Source organism: Agelaius phoeniceus, chromosome 35 (assembly GCF_051311805.1).
Source record: "Agelaius phoeniceus isolate bAgePho1 chromosome 35, bAgePho1.hap1, whole genome shotgun sequence".
NCBI classification, from domain to species: domain Eukaryota; kingdom Metazoa; phylum Chordata; class Aves; order Passeriformes; family Icteridae; genus Agelaius; species Agelaius phoeniceus.
The window spans coordinates 952,534-971,506 of NC_135299.1; the positions used below are offsets into that span (position 1 = coordinate 952,534).

Genomic DNA, 18,973 nt, shown 5'->3' on the forward strand with positions numbered 1-18,973 from the left:
GGACCAACTGCACCCCCCCAAAACTGGCCTGTGACCCCCCGAACGCAGCTCAGTGTCCCCTGCCACCCCCCAAAACCGGCCTGTGACCCCCCAAAAGGGGCTCAGTGTCCCCTGTCCCCCCCTGCCACCCCCCAAAACCGGCCGTGCCCCCCAAGGGACCCCCCCTCAGACTTCCAGACAACGCCAGCGACTCGTGTTTATTACAAAAAGAACTCGTCGTTCCCCATTTACAAAGGAGCCCCCCAAAACTAACAGTTTCATCTAAGTCTTTTTGTACAAAAAAATAGCACTTTGGGACCCAAAAAAAACAATCATCCACCACCCCCTCCCCCCCAAAAAAAATCGCCTTTGGGGGGGGAGGTTTATGACATCAGCCACCGGATTTGTAAAAACCAACCCCCCCTCCCCTCCCCTTCCCTAAATTAAAACAACAGAGACGGGACGAGATCAAACAGGGAGAGAATTATTGCCAGTTTGGGGGGGCTGGACCCCCCAGGACCCCCCCGCTGCATAGAGAACCGGCCCCGGCCCCCTGGAATGAAGGGGTGACAGTGGATTAGAGCCGGGGGCAGCCCCCAGAGCCCCCCGGCCCCTCTGCGGGGCGTGGGAGCGGAGCAGGGGGGGCTCGTCCCCAGCCTGGCCCCCCCTTGTCAAGGCACGTTTGTGTTTTGTGTCCCGGGAATGGCCGGGGGGCTTTGGGGGCTGCTGGGGGGGTTTGGGGGTGCCGGGAGCAGGGTGGGGACCCCGGTGCCGACAGAGCCAAAATGGGGGCGGGGGGAGGACCCAGCTGCCCCCCCACCCCCCCCGGCACTGGGAGCAGCGCTGGTGGTGTGGACCCCCCCCCCCCCAAAAATGCTCTGATCCCCCCAAAATGCTCTGATGCCCCCCAAAACGCTCTGATCCCCCCAAAACACCGCAGGGGAGCAGCCCAGGCTCTGAGAGAGCCCCCCGGGGGTCCCTGGGGTCCCCCTCCATCGCGGCTGCGTTCCCATGGGAAAGCCGAGCTCCCTGGGGACAATCCATGCGCAGGGAGGGGACACCGGGGACATCACCGGCAGGGGACACGCCGGGGACGTCCCAACGCCGGAGCCGGGGTGGGGTTTGGCACTTGATCCCCCATGGGGACAGAGCTAGGCTCGGGGGGCGTCGGGGCGGGGGTAAAATCACCAAATTGACCATTAAATTAAGAAACCTCCTGGTTTTTGTCCCAATCCTTTGTGGATTTCGGGCTGGGGGGGGGGTCCGGGGGAGCTCATAGTGCTTCACAGGGTTATTAAAATACAAATGCTTAAAGTTTCCTATATAAAAATATACAAATGCAAAAATAGATATCGAGAGAGAGAGCCGGGGGGGGCTGGGGGGGCCGGGCCCTGCGCCCCCTCCCCGGGGAGCTTCTGCTGCCTTTCCTTTTTTTTGCGTGTTTTTTACAAAAAAACCCCTCCAAATCAAAACAAGATTCCTGCTTCCCGCCGGCTCCCGGAGCTGCCGAGCGAGCGGGGCAAAGCTCGGAATGGAGATGGGGCAGCCGGGGCAGCTCCTGCTGGCCCCAGGGACTCCGGCTCCTCCCCGGGCTCCTGGCTCGGCTGCAGCTTCTCCCGGGACAACGGGGAGCGGGACACGGAAGCACTGAGGGGCTGCGGGGCGGCTGCTCTCCACCTGCCCTGGCGAGGACAGCGCCCCAATGCCCCCGGGAACGGCCCCGAGAGGTGAGAACAGCCCGGGGCAGGTGGGAGTGAATGGCCCGGGGCAGGTGAGAACAGCCCGGGGCAGGTGGGGATGGCCCGGGAAGGTGGGGATGGATGCCCCGGGGCAGGTGGGGATGGATGCCCCAGGAAGGTGGGGATGGATGCCTTGGGGCAGGTGGGGATGGATGCCCTGGGGCAGGTGGGGATGGATGCCCCGGGGCAGGTGGGGATGGATGCCCCGGGGCAGGTGGGGATGGCCTGGGGCAGGTGGGGATGGATGCCCCGGGAAGGTGGGAATGGCCAGGGCAGGTGGGGATGGATGCCCTGGGCAGGTGGGGATGCCCTGGGGCAGGTGGGGATGGATGCCCCGGGCAGGTGGGGATGGCCAGGGCAGGTGGGGATGGATGCCCTGGGCAGGTGGGGATGCCCTGGGCAGGTGGGGATGCCCTGGGGCAGGTGGGGATGGATGCCCCGGGCAGGTGGGGATGGCCTGGGGCAGGTGGGGATGGATGCCCCGGGAAGGTGGGGATGGATGCCCCGGGAAGTTGGGGATGGATGCCCCGGGGCAGGTGGGGATGGATGCCCCAGGAAGGTGGGGATGGATGCCCCGGGCAGGTGGGGATGGATGCCCTGGGGCAGGTGGGGATGGCCAGGGGAAGGTGGGGATGGATGCCCCGGGGCAGGTGGGGATGGATGCCCCAGGAAGGTGGGGATGGATGCCCCGGGCAGGTGGGGATGGATGCCCCGGGGCAGGTGGGGATGGGATGCCCCGGGAAGGTGGGGATGGATGCCCCGGGAAGGTGGGGATGGATGCCCCAGGAAGGTGGGGATGGATGCCCCGGGGCAGGTGGGGATGGCCAGGGGAAGGTGGGGATGGATGCCCTGGGCAGGTGGGGATGGATGGCCCAGGAAGGTGGGGATGGATGCCCTGGGGTAGGGGGGATTCATGGATCAGCGGCCATCCCGGGGGGGCTCCCCTCTGCACTGACCCCAAAATGGGAGCAGGGAAGTTCTGGGTCCCCTCCTGGGCTCCTGCCCCGCTCAGGCCCTGCTGGGCTCACCCCAAAGCTGCTGCCTGGGAACAACCCCAGGTTTCCTTTTGGGGATGCACTCCCTGCATCCCCCAGCCCCGGGCAGGGCAGCCGGGATGCGGCTGGGGCAGGAAGAGGAGGGTGTGGGAGGAAGAACGGAAAGGACCGAGCCCTCCCCCGGCGGGAGGAGCAGGATCCTGCAAAACCCTTTTTGGGGGTTTTTTCTCCAAACTGTCCCTATTTCCAGCACCCTTTTTTTTTGTCAGGAGCCACCTCCAGCGGTGCCACAACAAAACCCTCGAGTGTCCCTCGTGTCCCTGCGGTGCTTCCCCCTCGCTCCAGATCGGCTGAGCTCCGCAGATTCTCCTTTTTCCCGATTATTACTATAATTATTATTAATTCCAATGCTGGCTGTAATAAAAAAAATCAACTTTTCCCCCCCGAGGAGGCTCCAGTTGTCCCCCCAGGGCTGCGTCCCAGCCCCTCTGTCCACGACCTTCCCATGGAGCAACTGCACTCCCACGGGACAGGGAGCCTTGCCAAGAAAACGGCTGGAAAAAACCAAGATCCAAGAAAAAAAAATAAAAACAACACCTGCCAAGGCAGGGGAGGGCAGTGGGAGTCCAAGGGTGAAAAATCCAGCGGGATCTCCCCCCGAGAATGCCAAAGGAATTACAGAGTCACCTCAAAGCAAAGCGCCGACAGCCCGGGAGGGGTCGGGGGCTCTGATGGGAAATGGGACCTGGGGAGGGAAGGGGAGCTCGGGCATCGTCCGGCGCGCCCCAGAGGGGCCGACCTGCTCCAGGATAAGGCATCAAAGGGACCACGCCATGGTCACAGCAACATCTCTCCTCTCTCAAACGAACACATTTTATATTTTTATATATATAATAATAATATAGAATCTTTTCTCTTCTTTTTTTTTTTGTTTTTTTTTTTTTTTGCTTTTTTGTTTTTTTGTGTTGGTTTTTTTTTTTTTTTGTATTGTTTTGTTGGTATTTCTGTCGTTGGGTTTTTTTTTTTTTTGCCTTTTTTTTTTTTGCTAAAAGGACCGAGGCATGATGACGCCAAGGGACCTCGGGTCGGGGAGGCAGGAGGGGAGGGAAAAGGGACAAAAAAAAAGGGGGGGGGGGGGGAAAAATCAAGCCGAAATTAAAAAATATATATATATATAGCTCTGGCCTTCAGGTGGAGGTGGCGGCCGGGCCGTGCCGGAGGCGCCGTCCCCGCGCGCGGAAGCCTCGGAAGCCTCAGAAGCCGTTGCCGCTGATGTTGATGGACTGCAGGTCGGCCACCTGCATGACGTTGATGCCGCTGCTGGCCAGGCGGGCGATGCCCTCGGGGCAGATGGCCTCCATGGCCACCATGTTGGTGGCGATCAGCGCCGAGGGCGTGGCGCCGCCGTTGCCCTCGGCCGAGGCCGCCGTGTCCATGGGGACGGCCGAGACGTTCATGGCCACGCTGGCGGCGCCTCCCTTCTTGTTCTGGTGGGTCTTGATGTGCTTGGAGAGGTGGTCGCTGCGCATGAAGCGTTTGGGGCACTCCGGGCAGGCGAACTTCTTCTCTCCTGGGGGAGGGACGGGGCCGTGAGGGACGGAGGGGAAAAGGTTGGGATTTGGGAAGAGGTTCCTGCCCTCTGTGAGAGGGGAAGACCTGAGTGCCAACGCTCCAGGACGCTGGAATTTTGGGGAAAGGTTCCTCCCCACGAGAACGCTCGGGCTCTGGAGGGGCTCTCAGCCCCAAGAGCTCGAAGCCAACCTCTCAGGAGGTTGGAATTTTGGGAATAGTTTGGGACCTTGAGAAAAGGTTCCTCCCCTGTAAGAATGCTCAGGCCCTGGAGGGGCTCTCAGCCCCAAGAGCTCAAGGCCAATGCCTGAGCTCTTCCAGCGTGGAATTTCAGCCCCACGGATCCCTGAGGCTGCCCCACAAGCCAGAGCAGCCCCCCAGAGCCCCCAGAGCCCCCAGCCCCACCTGTGTGCGTGCGCTTGTGCCGCTGCAGCTCGTCGGAGCGGGTGAAGCGCTTCCCGCACAGCACCCAGGTGCAGATGAAGGGCCTCTCCCCCGTGTGCCACCGCAGGTGCGCCCGCAGGTGAGACGTCTTCCCGTACACCTTCCCGCAGCCCGGCACGTGGCAGATGTGCTGCTTCTTCTTGCCTGGATCCCCAGAGCTCCTGCAGGAAGAAAAGGGTTAAACCTGAGGGAATTTCAGGGGATAGGCCTGGGGGGGTGGAGCTGCTGGACTGGGTTGGGACCCACCCGTGGGATTGATGGGTTTGGGGTGAGGCTCAGCCCGGTGGAGTGCCAGGTCCTGCCCCTGGCCCACAGCAGCCCCATGGGACACAGGGAATCGGGGCTGGGAAGCTGGGAAAGGACCTGGGGGTGCCCAGGTGGCCCCATGCATGTGGCACCTGGGGACACGGGTGGCCTTGCCAGGGCTGGGGGAGCAGCTGGAGCTGAGGATTGAGGGACCCTTCCCAACCCAAGTAACTCCACAAACGAGGCCCCTGGTGGCAGAGCCGCGGGCAGCAGCCTCACCTGCCCTCTCCTTCCTTGCAGTAGGGACAGGTGCAGGCTTCCCGCCGTGTTTTCCGGCCCTGCTGGGGCTGGGGGTCGGGGCTGGTCTCCCCCTCCTCCACGGCCGCGCTCTCGTCGCCCAGCCCGTCCCCGCTGCCGCCGTGCAGCCCCAGCTGGGCCCCGTGCTCACCTGCGAGGCAAGGAACAGGTTACAGCAGGCTCCTCACCTGGACACCAGGCTCTCCTCTGCCAAAGCTCAACCCCATCCTTTTCCCTCGGCCTTCCTGACATTTCCCAGCCTGGGGCTCTCCCTGGCCTCCCCAGCCCCTGATCTCCCACATTTCCCCCATTTTGGTGCAGGTCTTTAATTTATTTCCAGGGGCTGTGATTCCAGACCCAAATCCGCCTTTTTCCCCCCAATTTCCTCACCAGGAAGGACACGCTGTCACCTGAATGTGGCAGGTTTGAGACAAATTCATCTTTTCCCCAACAATTTCCTCATGAGGAATCCGATTTCTGTGACCTGAGTGTGTCAGGTTTGAGACGAGCACACCTGGGGTTTTATCTCATTCCAGAGTTGCTCTCCCAAGGCTGGGAAATGAAGCTCCAGGCTGGAATTACTCCCAAAAATCCCATCTGTGGCTTTTCCTGGTGCTGTTTCCAGCAGCTCCAGTGAGGAGGAGGCGACAGGAAGGTCAGTGGGGGTGTCCTGGTCACTCACTGCACTTTCCAAAGCTGGCATTCCCAAAGCCCAGCCCACGATCCTTCTGGGAAGCCCTGCTGAGAGCAGCGCCTCGGCCAAGCAGGGAAATTTCCTTTACAATCCCCGTTTTCCCCATAGGAGCTCCGAGGCAGGAGCCAGGGGGGTTGGAGAAGGATAAATTTCAAATCCCCCATGAGGCACAGGCTGGGCACTCCTGGAGGTGCCAGGAGGGAGTTTCACAACCCGGAGACGGTGCTGGGAATGAGGAAGAATTCCTGGCAGGAACAACCTCCCCAGTCCCTGCTGGTGCCGGTGCCAGCAGGCGTCAGTGGTGCCTGGGCAGAGCTCCACGAGGGACAGGAGCCACCAGAACAGATCCCTGGGGCTCAGGAGCCACCAGAAGAGATCCATGGGGCTCAGGAGCCACCAGAAGAGATCCATGGGGCTCAGGAGCCACCAGAACGGATCCCGGGGGCTCAGGAGCCACCAGAAGAGATCCCTGGGGCTCAGGAGCCACCAGAACGGGTCCCTGGGGCTCAGGAGCCACCAGAACGGGTCCCTGGGGCTCAGGAGCCACCAGAAGAGATCCATGGGGCTCAGGAGCCACCAGAATGGGTCCCTGGGGCTCAGGAGCCACCAGAATGGGTCCCTGGGGCTCAGGAGCCACCAGAATGGGTCCCTGGGGCTCAGGAGCCACCAGAATGGGTCCCTGGGGCTCAGGAGCCACCAGAACGGATCCCTGGGGCTCAGGAGCCACCAGAACGGGTCCCTGGGGCTCAGGAGCCACCAGAACGGATCCCTGGGGCTCAGGAGCCACCAGAAGAGATCCATGGGGCTCAGGAGCCACCAGAACGGGTCCCTGGGGCTCAGGAGCCACCAGAACGGATCCCTGGGGCTCAGGAGCCACCAGGAAAGTGAAGAAATCTTCCCTAGAATCCAAGCTGAAGCTTCCCAGCACAGCCTGAGGCCGTTTGCCATGTCCCGGGAGAAGAGGCAGGAGCAGGCTGGGAGGTTTGCTGCCCCCCGGCCCACAGGGATGCAGATTCCCTGGAAAAGGCAGGGCTGGCCCGTCAGGGAATGCCAGGGAACGCTTCAAGCACCCCTGGGGGCAGAGCCCGGCGCTGTCACACTGGGGACAGGGCAGGAGCAGCCGGGATGTCACCAGGGGCTGTCACCGGGGGCTGTCACCAGGGGGTGTCACCAGGGGGTGTCACCGGGGCTGTCACCGGGGGGTGTCACCGGGGGCTGTCACTGGGGGGTGTCACTGGGGGGTGTCACCGGGGGCTGTCACCGGGGGCTGTCACTGGGGGGTGTCACTGGGGGGTGTCACCGGGGGCTGTCACCGGGGGATGTCACCGGGGGCTGTCACCAGGGGGTGTCACCAGGGGATGTCACCGGGGGGTGTCACCGGCGGCTGTCACCGGGAGATGTCACCGGGGGCTGTCACCGGGGCTGTCACCGGGGGATGTCACCGGGGGGTGTCACCGGGGGGTGTCACCGGGGGGTGTCACCGGGGCTGTCACCGGGGGCTGTCACCGGGGCTGTCACCGGGAGATGTCACCGGGGCTGTCACTGGGGGCTGACACCGGGGCTGTCACCAGGGGCTGTCACCAGGGGATGTCACCAGGGGCTGTCACTGGGGTGTCACCGGGGGCTGTCACCGGGGGCTGTCACCAGGGGATGTCACCAGGGGCTGTCACTGGGGTGTCACTGGGGGCTGTCACCGGGGGCTGTCACCTGGCACACAAACCCCAGGTATCCCCAGGACCGTCCCCAGGATCATCCAGCCTGGGACCAGCCCCTGGGCCCTGCCCTCACCCCTGGCAGCACGGGAACGCTGTCCCCTCCAAGGGTGACACTGTTTGAAGGCCGGCCCTCGGTGCCACATTGCCGAGCTCCCTGCCGGGCTGAGCGCTCCAGGAGCTCCCCAGGCCCTCCCTGCAGCTCCTGTGACGTGTCTGCAGGCACAGCCCTGCACGCACACAGCCTGGGAGGGGATTTAAGCTCCCTAAGCCAGCACCAACAGCTTTGTGCTCCGGCCACGGATTAGAGATTTCCCCGGATGGGAAGAGCTGCTGGGGAAATAAAAAAAATAAAAGCAAGAAAAAAAAAAAAGAAAAAAAAAAGCCAAGAGAAAACACAACTTCTCTCCCCCCAAAAAAATCCCAAACGAGGAGAAAACACAAGTTCTTTCCCCAAAAATACACCAGGGAGGGGGAGAATCCAGCCAGGATGCCTTGGAATGGAATGGCTCCAATCCTCCAAAAGGCAAAAGCCTACACGGCGTTTTCTGGCCTTTGGGCACTGGGGAACAAACCCAAATCCTGCTGCTGGCGATCTGTGGCCTCCTCTCAGTGAGGTATAAATCCAGGGCAGCAGATCCTGGCCCTGCAGGGATCATCCCACCCCAATCAGGAGCTCTGAAATCCCTGGGATATGACAAGTCCAGGGGAAAAGTGGAGGAGAGGATAATTCACGTTTATTATCCCCCCTAATACACATCCCTGCTAAGACTAAAGCTCCCCCGGAGGCTCCACACTGGGGTCAGCAAAGCCCTCAAAAATACATTATTAATAGAGCAAGAGGAGGTTAAATCTCTGGAAGAAGCCTGGAAAAAAGAGGGATTTTGGGAAGGCAGGAGAGGGATTTTGGGAGAGGGGAGCTGCCCCTGGCCCAGCTCCGCCAGCAGCCTCTGAGACCCCCCAGGAACGGGGCAGTTTCTGGTGTCCCACTAAAAAACCCCAAACCCCGGAATCTTGGCTTGGGGATCCTCTGCAGACAAGGGGCTCCTTGTGCAGGAAAAAGCCGGGGCTTGTTTGCTTTATTTAGCAAACTACCAGGAGGTGAGAAATGCCCAGCAGGGAGCAGAGAGCAGCTCTCACACCCACCCTGGCCAACCTCAGGCAGGGGAACAGACCCCGTGTTCATTTTCAGGGGAAGAGCAGGAAATAAAACCCAAAACCAACAAGCCAGGGCTGATTGTGCAAACTCTGCACCTCTGGCAGCTGTGCCTGGGCAGAGGCTCAGGGGGGAGAGCTGGCACGATGTGGTTTCCTGGCACGAGGAAGTTTTCAGGTGAAAAGAAAGAAAAGCAAAACCTGGGGACACGCAGCACCAACCTCTCTGGGTGTGTTCTGGAAAATACCTCCAAAATCCAAATTTTCTAGCTCACAACTCGAGTTCTCCCCATTTCCTGCCCTGTTTTTGGGGTCACTGCCCTGCCCAGAACAAACCCCAGCTGCTCCAGACACACCAAAGAGCTGCACAAAGGGACAAAGTGGCTTTGGAACGATGTCCCCTTGGTTTTTTCCCATCTGATTCCCTCCCTGGTTTGCCAAACGAGTTAATCTGCACCAGGAGCTCATCCATGTAAATGAGCCAAGCTCTGGCTCAGCAATTCCTTGGAGATCGGGGCCGTGGAGAGGGAACCAGGGGATGGGGCAGGCTGGAAGCCTGCAGCCCAGTGAGTAACTGGGCTTTAATTTGGACTCTGATGACTCCAGAAGCCACTCCTTGGGCAGCTCCTGTAATTGCTGGAGGCTTCTGTGCACCAGGATGAGCAACCCTTCCTTTGGAGAGGGGATAGAATGGGATGGAGCCGATGGAATGAGTGAGGTGGGCTGCAAAAGGGGACAGAGCTGAGGCAGGGAATCACCTCATCATCCCCTTTGCCAGATCCCTGAATCCCCCAGGACTTGCCAAACGCCTCTGTTGTGCTGCAGACTGACGGACTGAGCCCCTCTGCCCTTCAAATCCCCGCCTCAATTGTCACAAAACTGGGATGAAGCCTCAGCTCCTGCCTTGGCCGGGGTGAAAGCGCCCAGAGCAGCTCACCCTGCAGCACAGGCAGCCCCCACCAAAGCAGCCCTGCCATTCAGGCAGAAATCCCCGTGTGGAAGGAGGAAAATGCCCGGCTGAGACAGGAAGGGCGATTCCCCAGGTGGGGAACCCCAGCAGCGCCTCCCACCTCACCGGAGCCTCTGTGCGCTCTCCCTCACAGCAATCAAAGTGGAAGCTTTCCTGAGCCACAGATCCCAGGCTTTTGATCCCAAGGAGGAACTGATGCCTGTATCAGCCCCAGGATGTAACCCAGGCATCCTGGGATGGGGCGGGAGGGGATGAGGAGCCGTCTGGAGGCTGCCAGCCGGGCTGAGGTGGGAGCCCACGCTCTGGAAAGGAGCCACGGAAACTCCCCCAAAGCCGGGAGCCAGGACGAGTCTCCTGCGTGGGGTGATAAGGACGGGGCTCCAGCAGGGCTGGGGCTGCCCCAGATAAAAGAGAGAGGCAGATCAGGGCCCGGCAGATGGGTCTGGAGCCGGGCCCTGTCCCGGCAACAGTCACGGGGTGGGTGCCGCGCGCCCGACCCGTCCGACCGGCGCGGCCGCCAGCCCTTCCCAGCCCCGCCGAGCCTGGCTGCAGCAGCAGCACAGGGACAGCAACAGGAGGAGCAGCAGGGCTGCCCCAGCACCCACACGGTGTCCCCCTCCACGGGGACTTTGTGGGGGCACAACCTCACCCGGACAAAGCGGGCACAACGCAGGCCCTGCCGGGATCGCTCCCCTTCTCCCAGGCGAAGCCGGGGCTCTCTGGGGTTTGTGTCAGTCCCCAGGGAAGGACACAGATGGAGGCCAGCCCAGGAACCCAGAGGGGACGTGAAGCCCAGCCTGGCTGGGATTCAGAGCAGGAAGTTTCACAATGTGCTGGTTTGTGCCGTGATGTCACGGCTGCGGTGAGACAAACAAGGGCCGCACGTCACGGGCGGGCTCGGCTCCCTTCTCCCCTCCCCGCGCCATGGGGATGCCTCATCCGGGCCCTGCTACAAAGCTGCCCTTAAAAACCAGCAAACAGGACACAATCAGGGCTTTGTGGCACAGGCCCGACTCTGGGACGGGCCCTGGAAGGGCCGAGCGGGAGCAGGGAGCCGGGAGGGGTTTGTGGCACACGTTGCCGAGGGCTCCCGTGCCCACCAGGGATGGTCCTGACCGCCCAATTCCCCCACAGCCTCCACCCAAGGAGCTGGAAGGGAGCTCGTGCTGCCCAGAAAACCCCAGTCCCACCCAACAGCTCCATCCAGCCCTGGAATCAAACATCCCAAAAGGAGGGATATCCCTTGAGTGCCCCAAAAACGAGGGGGTTTAATTCCAGCGCTGACCTCTCTGGTGGTTTAGCCAGCACATTCCTCAGCCAGGTAGGGCTGGGACAGGGACGTGGGGACAGCAGGGCTCTGCCAGGGGCAAGGACACGGGGACAGAGCCCCTGTAAGGACACCGAGCTCACAACAGTCCCTCCCCAGGGCAAAAGAGGAAGAGAAACTGCGATGTCACAAAGTGCCCACCATCATCTCCCTCGCACAGGATGTCCCCTCCCTGCGCGGGCTGGGCTGACGCTGAGGTGGCTCTCAGACCCTCCGGGGGGGGGTTTGGGGTGCTGCCAGCTGAGGAAATTCCCCCTCCCTGGCCCTGGGGTGCCCTCGCCAGGGGCAGAGCCAGTGGAAGGGCCTGTTTGCCCACATGCCACCCCTGGCGGCCACAGACCTGCCCCTGCCTCTGCTCCTTCCCAGCCCGGCCAGGGAGGAGGAGGAAACAGCCTTAACACAGAGTCAGACCTGCACAGACTCTGCATCCCACCCAGGAAGAAAAAAATCCGAGTTTTAAAGACGTTTTCAGACGTTGTTTTCTCCCTGAGGGATTTTTCCCCTGTCAAAAAACAGGAGAAAACCTCACTGGCAACAGACCCGAGGGGCTGGGAGGCACAGCCCCCCATCCATGGGGTTCAGGAGGGGACACAGAACCCCCAGGAGGCTGGGCTGAGCTCTGGAAGGGGCAGGACACGCAGTGCTGCCAGCCCAGGTGGCAGCTGGGGCCAGCACAGCCCTGGCTGGGCACCTCCTCCTTCCCCAGGAACACAAACCCACGGAAAACCAGCCCCAGTCCCTCCCCAGCCAGGGCTCATTTTCCATCACCTCCCCCGGAAGCAGAGGAGCTTTTCCTGCTCCAAAAACCCTTCCCAACTCCTTGCCTGGAGCAGAAAATTCCAGCACACGTGGAGGCTTGGAAAACTCTCAGGGATTTGGGGAGCGTTGGGAACAAACCCCTCCCTCAAATTCCCACGGGAGAGCTGGGATCCGGAGGGGCGCGGGCTTGGGGGGGCTCAGCACCCCTTGGAGAGGGCTAGGGGACAAAGGGACCCATTGCCACGTCTGAGGGACACGGCCAGGGAAAAGCTGGAGTCAAACCCTGCCCCTGGATGGGCGCCAGGCAGCTCCGTGCTGGCCACAGCTCTCCCCATTTCACCCCAGGAGCCTCCCGGACCATCCCACCGAGCTGGGGCTCCCCAGAAAACCGCCCTGAACCTCGCTCTGGCTTTTCTCTCAAAATGTCCCCATGCCACAGTGACAGTGCCAGCGTCACTTGGGGCTGGGGACAGAGCCAGGAGGCCCCGCTGCTGCTGCTGCTGCTGCTGCTGGCGGGGAATTCTCCACGGCAGATCAAGGGCTGAGAGCTGCTGAGCTAAAAAAAAAGGAGAGGAGGAGGAGGAGAAAGAGGAGGAGGAGGAGGCGGTTGCATGGGTGGTCTCTAGAACGTTCCTCCCTGTTCCACCTCCGAGGGCAGAGCCAGGCACGAATACAGGAACTGGGCTCGCCCATGCCTTTCTCCAGCGCCTTCAAAACAAGGAAGGAGCCCGGGAGCACCGAGGAAGGAGCTGGAAGGAGCCCGGGAGCACCGAGGAAGGAGCCCCGGCTGGGCAGGAGCCCCCCCTGGTGCGGGGATGGCTGCAGGCGAGGGGACCCCGCACACCCCGCGGGTCACACGCGTGTCCCCCCAGTGCCAGCCCCGCCTGCGGGAGCCCCCGCGGGTCCCTGCGTTCGGGGAAATCCAAGGATCAGGCTAATCCCCAGGCTGGAGTGACCCGTGGCCTGCCTGCGAGCCAAGCTGCTGTAGCAACAGCCCAAAATAATGCTGCAAAACAAGCCCGGGGGAGCAGCCGCCGCCTCTCGCGAGAGGGAAGCTCGGGCTGGATTGAGCAACATTTTCTGCTGCCTCTCAACTGTGACTAAATCCAGCAACAGCCCCTTTTAGCCAGAGCCAGAACACACACAAAAAAAAAACCCGGAAAAAAAACCCCAAGGAAAACAGTGGAAAAGCAAGCGGAGAGCGTTCCCAGAGCCGATCCCTTCCGCGGCAGAAGCCGAGCAGGCTCCAGCTCAGCTCCCACACTCCATATCCTGCTTTTCCCAGGCTGGGGGACCGGTGGGGTGGATCCCTGGGGACCGGAGCAGGGCGCCCGTGGATCCCTGGGGACCGGAGCAGGGTGCCCGCGCCCACGGGACCGGCTGGGCCACGCTGAGGTCACGCTGTCCCGCACCCAGACACTTAATGAGCCCTTTCTTCCGCCCCGGGAGGAAATCCCCCGCGGCTCCGTGACTCTGTTTGTTTTCTTGGGCTTTTCAGTTAATCCCTGTGTTTTATGGCCATGACTCCTTACAGGCCCGGCCAAGGAGCCGAGCTGCACGCGGGTCCTGAGCCCAGCCCTGACCCGAGGCTCCTGGGTGGCCTCCAGAGCGGGACAGTGGCACAAAACCAGGTGTCCCCTTTCCTCTCCTCTTTCCCCCCACTGCCACCTCCTCCCTTTATTTCCACACTTAAACTCCCCAAAAAGACCTTTAGTGTCTTCTGGTGATCAACATACTCCGTGACAGCGCAAGCCCCACCCCGGCCACCAACACCATTTGACACCAACCACGCCCAGCCGGGCCGGGCCCAGCGTTCCTCCTTCCCGGGGAGCCGAGCACTCACCGGGGGCGTTGGCGATGGCCAGGGGCAGCCCCTGCAGCTGGTGCACCTGGATCCCGGACGCTCCCAAGGCACTGAGGTTAATAGTCTGGAGGCCCGGCACGGAGGAGAGCTGGGCGGCGTTGACGGTGACGGTGCCGCTGGGCAGGGAGGCGATGGGGGTCAGCGTGGTGCTGGTGCTGCCCGTCTGGCCCAGCGACACGCCCTGCATGGGGGCCAGCGTGATTGTCTGCGCCTGCGGGTTCTGCACCTGCAGGTTCTGCAGCTGGATGGTCTGCCAGCTCACCTGCCCGTTGGGACCCACCGTGGGCGTGCGGATGATGATGGGCCCGGAGTTGGGCACGGCTTGGAGCTGCAGGTTCTGCAAGGTGTCTTGGGAGATGGCTTGAGTGGCAAAGGTCTGGCCAGACAGCGGGGTGGTCTGGAGGGCCTGGATTGTCTGCCCTCCTTGGACCAGCTGCGGCTGGATCAGGATCTGCTGCTGCTGCTGCTGCTGTGACTGCTGACTCTGATCGCCCTCCTTCTGCTGGCCCGGCTGCAGGGCCACCCCCGACACCGGGGTCTGCAGAGAGTCCGAGCTGGGGACGCTGCTGGCCCTCTGGGGCGTTTGCGCCTGCACGTTGGTGCCCACCGTGGCACTGGTGGAGAAATTCATGACGCCCACGTTACTGGTGGTGGTGGTGGTGGAGTAGCTGTTGGCGTTGGTGAAGAAGGCGCCCGAGCTGGCCTGGGACGTGGCCGTGCTGGCCGAGCTGCTGGCAGCCCCTGAAGTGGCCGGCTGGGAGCTGCTGTCCGGCGAGCCCGAGCTGCTCAGGGTGCCCGTCTGGGACGTGGGGGCCAGGCTGGCGGCCACGCTGTTGACCGGCAGCAGGGTGATGTTGCCGTTCAGGGCCACGGGCACGTTGGCCACATACTGGGTCTGCCCGGAGAGGCTGTTGTTGGCCAGCCCCACGCCCTGGATGGGCACGGCCTGCTGCAGCAGGTTGGGCATGGCGATGAGGTTGCTGCCGCCCGCGCGGCTGGTGATGATCTGCTGGTTGGAGCCGGGGATGATCTGCAGCTGCCCCGAGGCATCTTGCTGCACGTTCACCTGCGCCGGGGTGGTGGCAAACTGCAGCTGCTGCCCGTCGATGGTCTGGAACTGGGGGATCACCTGGTACTGGATGTTGGGGATGACGCCCGGCAGGCCCGTCAGCACCTGCTGGTTCTGCAGGCCGGACGCCGAGGTGACCACGTAGGGCCCGGTGCTGACCGGGCGGCTCTTGGAGGCGTCGCCGCCGTTGCTGCCGTTGCTGCCCGGCTCCTTGGAGCCCGTGGGGGTGCTGGAGCCCGCCGAGATGATCTGCCAGCCGTTGGCCGACTGGGTGAGCTGGGCGGCAGCCGCGTTCAGGTCCAGCTCGCCGCTCCCGCCCTGCTGGCCCTGGGAGCTGTTGGAGTTCTCATTGGGAGACTCGATGCGGCTGCAGGTGGCTGCCAGCAGGGCCAGGGGGGACGGCTGTGACTCCTGGGGACGAGAGAGGAGGAGTTACGAGTTACGGGGGTGGGAGGAGGCCCGAGGGGCAGGCCCGGAGTGAGGAAAAAAACCAAACCGGGAAACAAAAAAAAAAAACTTAATAAGAGAAAACAGGGAGGAGCGTACTCGGAAAAGATAAACACTCCTTCCTGAACGAACCCACCCACAGCCGGAAAAATACAACTGCCAGGCACAAGGCTGTCAGGCCGGGACAGCCTGAACCCACATGGAAAAGCCTTTTGGGAGGGAGCCTGCCTGGGAAAGCTAAGAGAGGAGAGGGCTCCTCCACCCCCAGGGCAGGGAATCCCCCTGAGGCAGGACAAACCCCCAGGAAGGAGGCTTATTCCTAGGCTCCCCGAGCTGGACAAGGGCCAGGGGGGCCGTGGTGTCAGGGGAGCAGGGGAACTGCGTGTTTCCGAGGAGAGCCGGGAGGAGGGGAAGCCACGGGCGCTGCTTGGCAGCGCTCACCCTCCTCTTCCTGCCCTGCTGAAACGCTCGCCTGGGCCCAGCAAACAGCTCGGCCCGGGCCTGGACTTTGCCACGGGATCCCCGGGGCCAGCGGGGCCGATCCTCCCCCCGCTCACCTGGGCCTCCCCACCGCCGGCGCTGCTCGTGCTGCTGGCGTCGCCTTCGCCCTTGTCGGGCTTCACAGCCGACATCTCCTCGGTGCTCTCTTGGTCTGCGCGGGAGGGAAGTGACAGCCCCGGTTAGGGACATTTTGGGGCAGGGTAGCGGCACGAGGCTCGGCAAGGGCCCGGAGGATACACGGCGGGCTGGCTCTGGGGGGCCCGTGTGCTCCTGGCGCAGCCGGGAAGGGGCTGCGAGGAGCGGGGAGCTGCCAAGGAGGAGCTGGCAGCGGGACAGGAGGGGAGGACCCGGCCCTACTCCAGGCGCGGCTCCTCCCCGGCCGCCCGGGACACTCCCTGGCCCCCGCCGAGGTGCTCCCCGGGCCTCCCCTCGCCCTGCCCGCGGCGCGGGGCACGCACCTCCCGCAGATCCACCCCGGGATTCCCCCGCGCGGGCCCGGCCCGCGGGCTCCCCTGCCCGGGGCTGCCCCTCCCGCCAACCCCGGCGCGGGGGTCCCCGCTCCCACCGAGTCCTTCCTCCCCCAGCGCTCAGGAGCCTCCTCATCCTCCGCCGGCCTCATCCTGCGCCCCCCGCTCCTGCCCTCAGCCCCAGCGCCCCGCACCGGGGGCTGCCCCGGGCAGGGGACGCGGAGCGCCCCGCGCCCACTCGCTCCTTCCCACGGCCCCCCCCGCCCCCGGGCCCCGCATCCGCCCCCGCAGGGCGCCGTGCCCGGGAACGGGGGAAAGCCCCCCGGTGCCTGCGCTCGCAGCCGCCCACCCCCCGGCCTCCCCCGCCATCTCCGCGCCCGATCCCCCGGGATCTCGCCCCCCCCCCCGCCGCCCCCAGCCCCGATTCCCGGGGCCTCCCCATCACTCCCCGCCGCCCCCTCCTCCGCTCCAGCCCTGCCCGACGCGGCCGCCGGTCCCTCCCCCGAGGCCTTCCCCCCTCCCCCGGGTCCCTCCCCCGGCAGGTCCCCCCGGCGCGGCGCGGCGAGGCCCGGCCCGGCGGGGCCCGGCCCGGCGGGGCGGGGCCGCCTCTGGCCCCTCCGAGCGGGCGGGCGCCGCCGCCTCTGCGTGTGCCCGGGGCCCCGCGCGGCGCTCGGCCCCGGCCCCGTCCTTACCGCTCATGGTGCCGGGGCCGGGCCGGGCGCGCGGGGCGGGGCGGGGGCGCGGGCGGGCGAGCGGCCGAACCCGCCGGTGCCGCCGAGGGGCTGCCGAGGGAGGGGCCGCGCGCCGCGGCCGCAGCCCCGCGCCCCGCCCCCGCCGCCCCCGCAGCCAATGGGCGCCGCGCGGGCCGCAGAGCGACGGGCGGCGAGGCCAATGGGAAGAGAGGGCGGCGCGGCGCGGGGGGAGAGGAGGGCGGGCGGGCCCCGCCCCCGGCGCCCCGCCCCGTGGGGGAGGGGGAGCGCGGCGGGGAGGCGGCCAATGGGGGCGCGGGGGGGAGGGGGCGGGCGGCGGCTCAGCCAATCGGCGCCCGCGCGGGCTCGCAGGGAGACCCCGTATGGGCGCGGCCGCGGCGGCGCGGGCCGCGGCGTGATGAACGTGCGGCGCCGCCAATGGGGCGCGGGAGGCGGTGCGTGGCGGAAACTGGCAGCGTCCAGCACCAACCGGCTGCGCGGGCCGCGCCGCGAGGCGGGAGAGGAGCGGATATTGATGGTAGCAACGACTAATCCCAGCGCGGAGGCGGCAGCCGCGGCGCGGCTGGGTGCCAATCAGCGCGCCGGTCGGTCTCAAACGAGCCAATGGGCGCCGCGGGAAGGCGGGTCCAGCGGCCGGGCTGCGCCCTTGGGGGGACGGCGCGGCGAATGGCGGAGCCGGCGCCATGTTGGGTTGACTCCCTCAGAGCCGGCCGGGCTGCCCCGGGCACTCCCGGGGCTTCCCTCGCCCTCGGTACCGCGGGTTACGTGCGGCTCTTCCTTCCCCGAGTCCCCGCTCCATGCCGCAAGCCGGCTCCGCCGTGTCGCGACCGCCGCCATGGCGGTGCGACACGTCCTCACGGGCCCGCGGCGCTGTGTGAACACCCCCAGAGCCCTGTCACGACATCGCCCAGCCCTGACCCGACACAGCGGGGGCCACAGCGGGGCGCCCGGGCCGCCCTTGCTCCGGGAACGCGGCTTGGGGAGTTTGGGGGCGTTGCGGGATTTGCGGGTTTGGGGCCAAATCCTTCATTTCACATCAAAACAAGCGGTTTGGGGGCGAACGCCGCGGCCAGCGACACTCCAGGGAGGGGACAGCAAGGGACACGCAGTGGCGTTCGTTTCGCTTTCCAGCATCAGAACCGCACCGCCGTCCGTGACCTTCTTTCCCGGTGTTTTCGGCCCAATTCCCGCCCCGCAGCCCGGGAAGGCCCCGCGGCCTCGCCCCCGCACCCGATGGGGCTTGGGGACAGCCTGTCCCTGTCCTGACCCTGCCCTGTCCCTGCCCTGTCCCCCCCTGTCCTTGTCCTGCTCCCCCCAGACCCTTGGGGTCGCTCAGTGTCCCCTTGTCACCTGCAGTGGTGGCACCTGGGGGCAAAAGGGCCCAGCAGGCCCTTCCCCAGGGCTAGGGGACCCCGGGAGTGTCCTGGTCCTGTCACCGCCCTGAGCCCCGGGGTCTGCGCTGGGCTGGGCAGGTCGAGGGGGGCACGGCAGGACCTGCCCCCTCACCCCGTTAGTCCCAGCAGGGTCCTTGTCCCCTCCAGTGACTCCCACCATCAGCACCCAAAGCGCCATCAGGACTCCCCCAATTAACACCCCCAATTAACCTCTCATTTCCCCCTACGAGACCTCCCCCAATTAACCCCTTTCTGTCCATGGGGTCGTGTGGGACCCCTCCCCAGTGTCCCCGGGCGCCCCCCGGTGGTCGCGGCCGGGCGGTGCCACTCCCGGGCCTGCGGCTTTGCTGCCGCCTGGCGGGGGCGCCACGGCGGGACCCGGGCACCGATGGCACCGACTGTCACCGACAGTGTCACCGACAGTGTCACCGACAGTGTCACCGACAGTGTCCTGTCACCCGCCACGGCGGGACCCTGGCACCAGTCCTGCCCTGGCACTGTCACCGACCCTGTCCTGCCCCCAAAAGTGTCCCTAGCAGTGTCCCCAGTCCTGTCTTGTCCCCAACAGCGTCTCCTAAACCGCCCTGTCCTGTCCCAATAGTGCCCCCATCCCTGCCCTGTTCTGTCCCCAACCC

The 18,973-nt window shown here is 64.6% G+C and overlaps 2 protein-coding genes across 37 annotated transcripts; both read right to left on the bottom strand.

The window, feature by feature from the left end:
- Positions 1-171: 171 nt before the first annotated feature.
- LOC129130627 (uncharacterized) lies at positions 172-2,633 on the bottom strand. Of its 35 annotated transcripts, none has more exons than XM_077192837.1 (4): positions 2,576-2,633; positions 2,126-2,532; positions 1,995-2,025; positions 172-1,770 (listed from the first exon to the last, which is right to left on the bottom strand). In XM_077192837.1, exons 1-4 carry the CDS (start codon positions 2,631-2,633, stop codon positions 1,289-1,291), a joined length of 978 nt encoding a protein of 325 aa, XP_077048952.1. In that variant the 3' UTR covers positions 172-1,288. The 35 variants fall into 35 exon arrangements, with proteins under 35 accessions (XP_077048952.1, XP_077048954.1, XP_077048955.1 ...); XM_077192839.1 differs by lacking the exon at positions 1,995-2,025 and adding an exon at positions 1,861-1,884 and having other exon boundaries at positions 172-1,813; positions 2,185-2,508; positions 2,553-2,633; XM_077192840.1 differs by lacking the exon at positions 1,995-2,025 and adding an exon at positions 1,861-1,908 and having other exon boundaries at positions 172-1,789; positions 2,185-2,508; positions 2,553-2,633.
- SP1 (Sp1 transcription factor) lies at positions 172-17,061 on the bottom strand. Of its 2 annotated transcripts, none has more exons than XM_054649099.2 (6): positions 16,927-17,061; positions 15,824-15,918; positions 13,730-15,230; positions 5,252-5,420; positions 4,688-4,887; positions 172-4,283 (listed from the first exon to the last, which is right to left on the bottom strand). In XM_054649099.2, exons 1-6 carry the CDS (start codon positions 16,931-16,933, stop codon positions 3,967-3,969), a joined length of 2,289 nt encoding a protein of 762 aa, XP_054505074.1. In that variant the 5' UTR covers positions 16,934-17,061; the 3' UTR covers positions 172-3,966. The 2 variants fall into 2 exon arrangements, with proteins under 2 accessions (XP_054505074.1, XP_077048922.1); XM_077192807.1 differs by lacking the exon at positions 16,927-17,061 and adding an exon at positions 16,333-16,569.
- Between the last annotated feature and the right edge of the window lie 1,912 nt (positions 17,062-18,973).

Coding starts and splice junctions, on each gene's coding strand:
- LOC129130627 (XM_077192808.1), bottom strand. CDS start 2,633: ATGAATCCCCCCTACCCCAGGGCATCCATCCCCACCTTCCTGGGCCAT. Junction 2,533..2,575: donor CCTGGGCCATCCATCCCCAC/CTGCCCAGGGCA, acceptor GGCCATCCCCAC/CTGCCCCGGGGCATCCATCC.
- SP1 (XM_054649099.2), bottom strand. Junction 4,888..5,251: donor TGCAAGGAAGGAGAGGGCAG/GTGAGGCTGCTG, acceptor TTCTTCCTGCAG/GAGCTCTGGGGATCCAGGCA. Junction 4,284..4,687: donor GCACAAGCGCACGCACACAG/GTGGGGCTGGGG, acceptor TCCCTCCCCCAG/GAGAGAAGAAGTTCGCCTGC.